Genomic DNA, 12,253 nt, shown 5'->3' on the forward strand with positions numbered 1-12,253 from the left:
GTTTTTATCTTTTCTTTTAACTTAATAATGGCAGGAACTACAACTCAAATAACCACAAGATATAGTATTAAACTAAAATCAAATCCAATGGCTAGATGAATTTTCTACTACAGTACGGCAGTTGAAAACCATTAGGAATGTTGTGAAACACTCTGGCAGCGAGGGCAAAATTCAACCACAAATTTCAGTAAGTTTATAGAGAAGTAAGCAGTCCAATTACTGCAGTTAAAATACTGCGGTAAAATCACTGTTAGCAAAGTCCTACTGCTAACATTAGAATTATATGCCTCATCACTGTATGGTTACTAAGAAGATTCTTTGAGCAGATGGTTCATCTCTGACACAACTTATTTTCAGAAAAGTAGATGAGTTATGTCTGGTTTAGATCAACAAACACTTAGTATGCATACCAGCCAGCTATAGCTTCAATGACGATACAAGTGAAACATTAGGTACTACAGCTTTAGGACAAGGTCACATACTTTTAAAAATAGCAGCCATGAAAGGTCACGTTGGGATGTTTCAATACGCAACCCACCATAACAGCTTTCAAACTTAGGTTAGACCAAGGCGGGGAAGGGGAGGTTCAGGTTGTTTTGAGCATTTAAAATACAATCACATGCTACTTAAATACTCACCATGAATCTCCTTTTCTAATTAAAAGAGGAAACCTTTTAAAAAATATTTCTTCAAAATGAAGGATCGTGTCTTTTTTTTTAACTTAAGAGATTTTTATTTCAGATGCTCCACACTGAAATGAAAATTCAATGGCAAGCAGCAAATAATTTAGGACGATCAGTGAAAATATCTTCAAAAGGACCTTATAAAACCTAACAGTGATAATTTCATAGAGAAATAATAGTGGGCAAAATGGATAGGCAGCAGTTTGATAGTTCTAATATAGAACTTGTATGTCAACTTCCTTTCAAGTATACTAAATAAAGAATGGCAGCATAAATAAATTAGCTAAGGAGGCAGGGGATGTTCTGAAGCAGCAATGTCTCAGTTGCTAGATTTTTCGAAAAGTTTTATCCATCAACACATGAAGACTTCCAACCCTCTAAATACAGTACAAAGTATACAGTTAATCACAGCAAAATTTACATACAACCAACTTTAGCTGTGGCCGGAGCCAGGCCTATTTACACATTTGGATTAGTATCATTTTCACCTTTCCTTACTATACAGGTGTTTCCATGTTAAAGGCATATTGAAATTTACAAAATTTGAAAGAAATGTCTGTAACTGTACAATTTCAACAACTAATACAAACATGAACATCCTGCTATAATTAAGTCCCAAGTCAGGATTTTTTTAATGAGGGGTTGACAAAAAAAAAAAAAACAAAAACCCAAAGACATAGTCCCCTACCATGAAGTTCCAACCCCACGGCGCTGGTGTTGAAGTGATTTCACCCCCTCGGTCACGTGAGGATGATAATGGACTCCTGGATGGCTGTACCTCTCAGATCAGCACCTCCGAGGGAGGCAGGAGGTGTGAGTCTGGAGATATTGCTAAGTATAGCTACGTGAGTGCAGCTGCACAATTTAACACTTAGACGAATGTTGTGGGTAGATGGGTGGAAACATTTAGCTTTAGATGTTATCTTTAAAGAAATATCTTAGCTCTTAAAACTAAACCATAGAGTCACAGTATGTACTCAATGGAGAAAAAAAACAAGCTAAACAATACATTCCGCAACTTAGAAAAATCTCAAGGGAGTTATGCTGAGTGGGAAAGGCGGATCTCAAAAGATGATATGCTGTATGCTTCCACTGACTGGCACTCTTGAAATGACAGGAGTATAGAGGAACAGCTCAGGGAAGGGTTGGTGGCCAGAGGTTAAGGAGCTGGTAGGGAAGGAGGGGGCTCTGCCTGTGAGCGGGGAGCATGAAACTGTTCTGTCTCTGGCCTGTGCTCCCATGGATCTGCACAAATGATGAAACTGCAGAGAAGCAAATCCACACACCTTCTACCTCAGGACACCTGTGACCTCCCTGGACAATCTTGTTCTTGGCCTGTCTCCAAAGATGACTAATAGATGCTTTAGATCAATTTTTTGCACCATTCGGATAAGCCACTGCTATTTTTTCTCTCTCTTTTTGGTAAGTCTGTTGATTATTTAAAAAAGATAAACCACATAAGTCTCTAGCTTAAATGAGCATGAAAAGGAAATAAAGGGCTAATATATAGCTATTAGTATTTTCATGTTTCTATTTTTCTTATTTGTATAAATTAAAATGAAAAGATAGAATATTTCCAGCTTAAATTAAGTCAAGTCAGATGGAAAAAGCAGAAAATATAGTAAAGACTTCCTTCTGGGACACCTGCAATTTCTAAAAGGATTAAGAGGATTTTTTATTAAATTTAGAGAAAGTACAACGGCAAACAAATATGAGACTTTTTCCAAAAGGCCCCTCTGTGATAAAGTACATACACATAGTGTTCATAGTTTTTTTTAAAGTGCTATATGTCATCTCTGGCTTGAGAATTATCTATTGCTTCAAAAGGTCTTTCAACACAGCTCCGGCGCTGTTGTCAGGTAACACTGGCAAAGGTGTAAACGTGGGCAGCACATCTGAGATGGGTTTTAAAAGGAGATGCCCAGGCCCGCCAGGTCCAAGTCCAGCTGGGTTGATGAGAGGCACAGCTGCGGAGCGTGGAGCCAGGAACGGATTCACATCTGTTCTTCTACCACACCTGGACTCTGTCGTATCTAAATGACAAAATATGAATTATTTAGTCACCCGCATGTATTTGGTCGATGCTATACATGTGTTTTAGGTTCCCAGATTTGGACCCCAAATTAATTTTATATGCTGCTGGGTTCTCGATCAGATAAGTGGGGTCTGTGAAACATAGAAGGTGAAAGAGAATAAGGCAATAAATAAGAGAAAGGAATGGGAGGGAGAAGTATTTGTATGCAGAGCTAATTTCTTATTAAACACACATTAATATTGTTTTATACGTAAATACCAGTTCTATAACTGCTAAATGTCATTTACTGTAATAACAGCTTTTAAAAATCGTTTTCTGGTACCAGGCAAACTCTATCTAACCATCCAAAAGACGGGAGAACTTGCAAATGTGTTTTGCCAAATAATTATAATGGTCATAATTTACCAAAAGAAAAAGCAATTTATGCATTATTTCCAATTATCATCTTTCAGATAGTCAAAGGTTTGAAAACAATTCTTAATTACATTATTTCTCTGTAAAGTCAAGCTGAACAATTAGTTTTTATTGGAAAGGCATTTGGGGAGTTCCTGTCTTGGCGCAGTGGAAACAAATCCGACTAGGAACCATGAGGTTGCAAGTTCGATCCCTGGCCTCGCTCAGTGGGTTAAGGATCCAGCGTTGCCTTGAGCCAAGGTGTAGGTCACAGATGCGACTTGGATTTGGCATTGTTGTGGCTCTGGCGTAGGCCGGCGGCTACAGCTCCGATAAGACCCCTAGCCTGGGAACCTCCATATGCCGCGGGTGCGGCCCTAAAAAAAAAAAAAAAGGCATTTCGTTTATGCCCTCACGTCTTAGTGGATAGTATTCTGCTTTATTACTCAAGACCATTAACAACGTCATTGCTAAGAGACAAGCAGCCCTTTGAAGGCACCCATTTCAGCAGTGGGAAACTCAAATAAAAGAGGCCTCCCAAACAAAGGAAGCACTGAGACACACTCACCCAATCTATTTATCACTGAACACCCCTGGGTCCCCAAGCTGTACTTTCCCGTGAATGACGACTTTCCAAACTCTGAAAAAGCCCCCATGCTATGTAGTAAGCTCTGGCTTTTGTCTCTGATCAACACAAATCAAGCTGGGCACAGCCCTGATAACCGAAGTGGGGACGGTATCCAAAAGAGGAGGAGAGGGACCAAGGGAGAGGGACCGAGGGGAAGGGAGGGGAAGCCCTGATACAATTCTGCATGTGTTTCAAGGTCTAAAATCTAGTATAACAAGAAAAAAAAAAAAGGTTTTTTAGTATAGTCTACACATGCTAGAATTAAGACTTTTCTAAAGACTAAATTTAGTAGCCAAATCTTTTATCCAAATTAATTTTACCACTTTCTATAAGCTTAGGAAAACAAATATTCATCTAAATAAGGACTAAGGAAGTTGTTAAAATTTCAGAATATAGATATTTCAATATTTTACCCCAATTTAAGGATAAAAGCCCTTCCAGTAAAGAATCTGTTTAGAGTCTGACGGACTATAATTCAATTTCAATTCAAAAAATTTTACTGCATACCAACACAGGAAATATGAACAGCATAAATAAGACCCTTACAACCTAGTGGAATATAAAACTACATCCATATGTTGTAGAACCACCAAACCATTTGCTTTCAACATGTAAGAATGTTTCATAATGTTCTTACATGTCCACGCCGGTATACTACACTGCTCTGAAAAATGTTATGAACACACGAACTTCGGTTACTGACTGCAGTAACACTTAGATTTTCACATGGGAAAAAAATCTTTACCTATCAACTACGTTTCTAACGCTGACAAGCAATAAGCATCCTTATGGAGAAAGGAAAATAGATAAGCAAGCAAAGGTTTACCAGTTCAGCCACCACTTCCAAGAAGAATAATCCAAGGCAGCTTATGCAGAGAGAGAATTATTATTCCAATATACAAAGGGAAAATATTTCTTATTGTTTAAATTAATTTAAGCTAATTAGAGATCAGATTGCCACAACAATATATGAAGCCAAAATCTAATGCCTTACTGGAGTTTTGGAAAAAGTCATTGCACATTTTCAAAACCACTAAAAACTTAGTTAATATCACTGTGAAACATATTCATAAATTAAGTGTTCAACTCTTCATATTGTGGAAAAAAGTAAGTATCTGATTTTACCTTTAAAACTTTCTGGTACACTTGTATCTAGTTTTCTCCTTCCTGGTGAATCTAGAGGTTTCATATCATGAACAGAGAGCTTGGGTGGTGGAACAGATGGATGAGATTCTGTTTCTAGGAATTTAACAAAAAGTTCTGAAAAAGACTAAGAAAAAATATTTGGATATATTAGGCAGATAACATAATTATACTACAACTAAGAAAATGTACCAGCTATTCTAGTTAAATATTAAAAATATTAAAAACTAGTCATGCTATTTGAATCATTTCTTTATAAATAAGCCTCATGAACAATTTAATTGCTAGCATTTAAAATGAAACATAGGTGTCAATTAAAAACTTTAACAATTTAATCAATAATCTTGGATGACAACGCTCACTACAAACCTCATGAGAATCAGCCACCTGATAACACTCAGCTTTCTCACCATCAACGGCACTTAAGACATCAAGTCTTAAATCATTTTAATAACTGTTTACATAGATGTTAAAAAATATCGACAGAAAACAAGTTTTAAAGTCATATTTTTCTACAATAAACCCAATCAATGAATATAGCAAAAGCTCAATAGTTTTATTAGCAGATTAAAAAAAAAGTGTATGTAGAACTTTCCTTTAAATTTTATGCCATCCAATTTCAAACAGAGTTTAATCTTTAATCAGCTCGGGGCACCTATCCTGTTTCTTCTTTAGTAAAATAGGTAAACTCCACATTCTAACTCACAGTGCTTCTCATTCAATTCGTATTCATCTTAAGCCTACTTAAGATACACCAGGCACATCTTTTCACATTTATTAACTGCCTCCTCCTAACAGAATAAAAAATTGTTAAGGGAAAGCACTTTATTTGGTTTGCTCCTGCACCCCCAATGCTCAGAACAGTGTGGTACACAGCAGGTGCCCAATAAGCATTCATTGGCTCAATGACTAGGCAGACATACTACTGTATACAGAATGGATGGTCAAGGGAGACCTGCTGTACAGCACAGGGAACTCTACTCAATGTTCTGTGATAACCTATATGGGAAAAGAATCTGAAAAAGAATGGGTATGTGTATACACATACCTGAATCACTTTGTTGTACAGCAGAAATGATTACAACACTGTAAATCAACTAGACTTCAATAAAACTTTTAAAAATGAAAGAAAAAAATAAAAATACTAACAAAAAATGACTAGGTAGATATACACATGCATAAAACAGAGCCTCCATCTTTAAGAATCTCATAACTCAGTAGCAAGACAAAGGACTATGTGTCGACAGCAGCATCATCAAATACAAAGAAAAGAACAGCTAATACTTTGAAAAGTACCATATAAGTAAAATGTTAAAATGTACATGCAATACAATTATTAAAACTAGTTTATTATTCTTAAGCTAATCACTTCTCTGGATCTCAGTTTCCACACCTCCAAAATAAAAGGGCTGTATAAAATAACCTGAAAAAGGAGTTCTCATCGTGGCACAGCAGAATCGAATCCAACTAGTATCCATGAGGATATGGGTTTGATCCCTGGCCTTGCTCAGTGGGTCAGGGATCCCGCGTTGCCATGAGCTGTGGTGTAGGTTGCAGACACAGCTCGGATCTGGCATTGCTGTGGCTGTGGTGCAGGTTGGCAGCTGCAGCTCTTGATGCTACCCCTAGCCTGGGAACCTCCATATGCCATAGGTTTGGCCATAAAAGGCAAAAAAAATTAAAAAAAATAAGACAACCTGAAAAAGAAATGTAAGTCTTTGCAAATGAATGTGATATACAACAGTTTCATTGTTCATGTTCAGCAAGAATAAATCGACTCTTACACTATTAAGCAGAGATTGCTGATTTGGTCTCAAAGGTGTGTTGGGGACACTTTTGGATCCTCCTCCAAGCCACCCAGTCATCCATCTGGTAACACCACCCTGATCTTCATTAAACAACTGAAAGATTATTTTGAAACAGAAAAATATTATCAATACAAGACAAGTAAAAATAACAATTTTTACATGACTTCAGATGACAGTAAACCATGCTTTTCAAGTCCAATTCCTCATTTCCTACTGATGGAAGTTACATATAGAGTGAAATGTCATCCCAAGCACCATTTCCAATAAGAGTAAAGATGGTCAGGTCTCAAAATCTCAGTATTCTGGTAAGAGTGGTGGCTTAGAAGTTATAAAATATTTAAATTAGTACTATACAAATCATACAAATCACACAAATCTACCTCTTCCTTGTCTCATAAAATGATTCCATTTCCACATTATTAAGAAAACGGTATTCAGGGAAAACTGTAATATACAGTAAAAGATAATTTTATATAATGCCAGTATTTCAGTTAATAATGTATTCAGAATGGCATTCACTATTCAGTTACCTGCTCCATTTCCTCCTTTTTGATACCCAGGATGCTTCCCATTAATCGTAATGCTTCATGACGCTGGTTTTTTGGTGTGTGGAAGTGTCCAATGAAGAGGTTTCTCATTAGGACTCTATACGAAGAGAGGCAGAAACAGTTCAAGTTAACTCATCAGCTGTCTTGGTACCTAGTGTGCCCAAACAATAAACACTAAACATACAAATATTTAATTATTTGAAATAACTATTTTTAAAATGTAAATAAAATATTTTAAAGTAGTTTTTAAACAATCTTGACAAATCTAATTAAGAATATTGCAAACAACCCAAAATGTGTGCCTTTAAAAGCATCACTCATTAGCCACCACCTTCTTCAAGCAAATAATCAACTGAGACAGGTACCTCATTAGTAATTCTCAGCCTGTCTGGATTGACATATTAAGGAAACACTTCAGATTTTTTCCTCTCTGCCCTAAAGGGTGATGATTGTTCTTGGGCTTACTGGTTATACTTATATTTCCCCACTCATTCACATTTATTAAAAATTTGATAATATCTAAATCCTTAAAATGTTAATGATTATATATACATATATATATGCACACAGACACAGCCAGACTTCACACCTAATACACTGAGTAAGGTATGTCCACTTAAGGACAGTAAAGACAGCGAAAGAATGGTAAGAATAAACTTTATATTTTCTAAGTACTGCAGTGATGTGTTAACTCTTCATTTGGTTTTAAGAAAAGCAACTAGAGCTGGGAAAATCTATTGAAAAACCAAGAAAAGACAAGTTATTCTACTGACCCCTCATCAAAACTACCTGCAGCACAGAGTTCCCGTCGTGGCTCAGTGGTTAACGAATCTGACTAGGAACCATGAGGTTGCAGGTTTGATCCGCTGGCCTTGCTCAGTGGGTTATGGATCCGGCGTTGCCCTGAGCTGTGGGGTAGGTTGCAGACGCAGCTCGGATCCTGCGTTGCTGTGGCTCTGGTGTAGACCGGCTACAGCTCTGATTCGACCCCTAGCCTGGGAACCTCCAAATGCCGCGGGAGCGGCCCAAGAAATGGCAAAAAGACACACACACAAAAAAACTACCTGAAGCTCATTGCTATATAAGAAAAAAGAAAGGTTTTTTAAAAACTTAACCACATACAGTTACGTGCAGAAATTGTTTTGACCAGAAAAGTAATGCCCATAAAATACATAAAAGGCAAAGCATACTTGTCCACTTTTCCTTCTGTGCTGTTTACTAAATTCATCAATTTCTTTTGCACATCATCCAGCATTTCTTGTCGGAGCTCATCTGTTTTAAAATATGTAAATAAAGACAGTCATTAACTCATTAAAACAGTCTGGATGAATATATAATGAGATTTATGACATCTTTATTGTGAATTTTGAATATATGCACTTATTGTAATTAGGAGTATTCAAGTATGTCCATCTCTTCTTTGGTTTGAAAAATGAAGCTCTCTAGCATAGAAATTACCTAGAAGCCAGAGTATGCATTAATTCATATTGTTTACCCCCAATAAAATAACGAATTCTTTAATAGAAAATTTAAAAACCAAAGGTTTTCACTCTCTTTAGAAACTTAACAGCAAAGATGAGATTTTCACCCCTGCTTCCTTGCATGAAACATTTCCAGAGCCACTCTTAATGGGAAAAAATGGAAAGGACAATTTTAGATTTTCCTTTTTCCATTTTCCTGGCTGGACTGTTGGTGAGCTAAGAAGAGCAGCTAACACAACTAAGACCATGGCTCAGGAGGCAGCTGATAGGGCAAAGTATCCTGGAGTAAATCAACGGTAAAAACAACTCAGATCACTGGTTCTAACATACTAATCAAGATACTATAGCTGACGACTGATTTAGAAAGACGTTTGCACTATTTCACCTTTAAATTCTTATTTTTATTTAAAAAGGAAGTAAGATTTGTAAAATCTTGGCAGAATAGTTGGAATTTGAACGTAATAAAAGCAAAGTCTAGAATTACAACAGGAGACCCTGTTCATAAAATCAACCAGGCCATGGGGCCACAGATTCCTAGACTACCTCTCAGCAAACCCATGGAGTTTATACCTATTTTCTCAGAAGTGAGTAATTTGGGCCGAAGGAGGTTTTATTAAGATCAAGCTAGATAACAAGTTTCATTTGAAAGAACTGAAAAGAAGGATGCTTTGCAGCAGATCTCTACTTTTCAAATCAAGAAACACACACATCCAAACACTAGACTCTGACCACTTTCCACAAACCTTCTCCATGAGTTATGTGGCATTTTCCTAGAAGTAGCAGGATACAAGTTTCCTTACCCAATACATAACTCACAAATATTTTCTCCCACTCTGTGGGTTGCCATTTCACTTTCTGGACAGTATCCTTTGAAGTACAAAAGTTTTTAACTTTGATGAAGTCCATTTTTTTGTTGTTGTTGCCTGTCCTTCTAGCGTCATTATCTAAGACGCCACTGCTTAATTCAACATCACAAAGACTTAATCCTATGTTTTCTTCTGAGAGTTTTACAGTTTTAACTCTAAAATGTAGTTCTGTGATGCGCTTTGAGTTATTTTCTATGCATGGTGTGAGGTAGGGGTCCAACTTCACTCTTGTGCATGTGGCTATCCAGTTGTTTCAGCATCATGTGTTGAAAAAACTATTCTTTTGGAATCCTTACTGAAAATCAGTTGACCAGAAATGTATGGTTTATTTCTGGACGCTCAATCCCCACTGGAAGACTCCTGCAAGTGTTTTTCCTTCTGCCTGAAGAGCTCTTTTCCACTGGCACTGCCTAGTTATTAACTCTTCTTCACCTCTCACATCTCAGTTCCCAGGTCCCTTCCTCAAAGAAGTCTTCTCTGAACTTTACAGATCAGGCCAGGTACACCTGCTTTGCGTTTTCATTCTGAATTCTACAACACCCAAAATTATGATTTTCAGTACTAAATGTATATACAAAATGTCCAGTTTAACTGTTTGCAATGGACTGTGGTTTTTTCAAATTGCAAAAATCTAAATTGCAAAATGTAATGGGCTAACTTTTACCAAAATAGAGATGGTTGTCATAACCATATTATAAAAGCAAGGTTTGTGTTTGGAAAATCTACAAATGTTTCCTTCTCTGTCTTTCCAGAGAAGAATTTAAGCTTGGACATTGAGAGAGAGAGACGGGCAGATACAGAGACAGCAAGAACAAGACTATTATTATTAAAGTCTGAGTCAGTAAAAGATATTTCAGATTCTTAATGGGCACATATATACTATGAACCATGGTCTTTTCTAGTACAATACATGCTAAATTAAGTAGAATTCTCAACTATTGAGGAAGAACAGCAAGTAAGTTAGTTTCTTTCTGATGTTCTGAATTAACCAGCCTGCTTAATAAACAAAGGTTAAGAGCCAGAATAAAGATGGACACAGTTCTCTTTCATCCTCCTCCACTTTTCCCCAAGGCTATAGAAAAATAGCAGAGGAAGAAGTCACACCTTCCCACTCTCTGCGATTTTCCTTCTCCTATCTACTTTCTTCTAAAATTAATGATTTTTATATTTATTACATGTCAAAATATTAATATTCAAGACATGTTGGGTTATATAAAATTTATTATTAAAATTAACTTCAATGTATCTTTGTACTTTTAAAACAAAGCTACCAAAAAATTTTAAATTATATATGTGGCTTACATTATATTTTTTATTGAATAGCACTGCTTTGGAGCATAACCAGGATATACACTCTCATTTAAAAAGAAAAGGTGCCTCGTTAGTGCAATAGGTAGCGCCATCAGTCTCATAAAAAGAAAAGAAAGGGAAAACTGAATGATAGACATCTTCAGAGTAAAATTCACAGAGTTGATTCTGTTAAAAACGATTTTAGGAAAATTTAACTTTGCTTTATGAAAAACTGATAAAGAAATCTGTTTATCAGTTTTTCAAGTAGAAAATATTTTCTTGACGAAAATTCATTAATATTGGTATAATTTTTATTAAAATCTCTGTGTTCTGAAAGATATGATGCGAAAGATGTTTTCGGGTTTTTTTTTTGGTCACATGACATACGGAAGTTCGTACCCACACCATAGCAGCGACCTAAGCTGCTAACAGTGACGATGCCAGATCCTTAACCCGCTGTACCAACAGAACTCAAAACATCCTTAAAGCCAAAATATCAGGGCTATTATTTCCTAAACTCATTATCCAAATAAAGTTAGAACTGAGCTAACAGGAAAGAGAACTGACAATGTTCATACCCTTACAGACATGGAGAGGGCTGTTTCAAATTCAAGCAGTAGTTTAAATTGATTCTGATATTTGAGTCTAGAAAAAAACCTCAGAATTTAAGAGATGGGGTTGGAAGCATTATAGTAACTAGGAAAGGTCTAGAAAAGAAAAGAAAGTCAAATATTGATTCAAAGGTCCCTACAGACTTCTCTTTTTCCCCAGGCAATCGTATTCTCCTCCCATTGAAGATTCTCAATATTTCTCCACAAAAACTGAACACTAATTCAAACCACAATTTGAAATCAGAATTGTATTTATATGGGCAAGCAAAATAGAGCTATTCAGAAATGGGTTTTAGCCAAATACAATATCCCTGTGAAATAACCTAAAAACATGCCAAAATAATTCTTTGGATGTTAGGGGAAAAAAGGGCAGGGGGTATATAATTAAAGTTGAGCAGTAAAGCAACTGAGATTGGTTGAGCTCAAGGGAAGAGTTACTCTGAATACACGACATCCTAAAACCGTATCAGAGCCTCTTTTACGCAATACCTAGAGACGGTGCCATGGTCCTCTTCACTTGATTTGAAATCTAAATTAAACATAAAATGTAAGTGACTACAACACATCAGCACATCATAATTTTGTATTTTTATTTGCAATTAGTAACACCGCACTATCACACTGTCTTCAGGGAACATCATAAAATTAAGTCATATTCCTTACAAAGTCACTGGCTATTCTATGACTAAGCTCTCTGGACAAGACCCATGTTTATTTAATAGTCACCTGACCAAGAAAAGAAAGGTAGTTAGAGCAGGACTTGAGAG

At 36.4% G+C, this 12,253-nt stretch overlaps 1 protein-coding gene across 3 annotated transcripts in view; it reads right to left on the reverse strand.

Moving 5' to 3' along the window:
- Nucleotides 1-1,010: 1,010 nt before the first annotated feature.
- The window catches only part of TRIP11 (thyroid hormone receptor interactor 11), a 73,362-nt gene continuing 62,119 nt past the window's right edge, over nucleotides 1,011-12,253 (reverse strand). For all 3 annotated transcript variants that reach the window (XM_047794505.1, XM_047794503.1, XM_047794506.1), the window contains 5 exons: nucleotides 8,429-8,510; nucleotides 7,221-7,335; nucleotides 6,667-6,783; nucleotides 4,865-5,009; nucleotides 1,011-2,716 (listed from right to left, as the gene is read on the reverse strand). In XM_047794505.1, coding sequence (XP_047650461.1) covers nucleotides 2,496-2,716; nucleotides 4,865-5,009; nucleotides 6,667-6,783; nucleotides 7,221-7,335; nucleotides 8,429-8,510 — 680 coding nt within the window. In that variant the 3' untranslated portion in view covers nucleotides 1,011-2,495. The remainder of the gene's footprint in view (nucleotides 2,717-4,864; nucleotides 5,010-6,666; nucleotides 6,784-7,220; nucleotides 7,336-8,428; nucleotides 8,511-12,253) is intronic.

This window comes from Phacochoerus africanus, chromosome 9 (genome assembly GCF_016906955.1).
Source record: "Phacochoerus africanus isolate WHEZ1 chromosome 9, ROS_Pafr_v1, whole genome shotgun sequence".
NCBI lineage: Eukaryota > Metazoa > Chordata > Mammalia > Artiodactyla > Suidae > Phacochoerus > Phacochoerus africanus.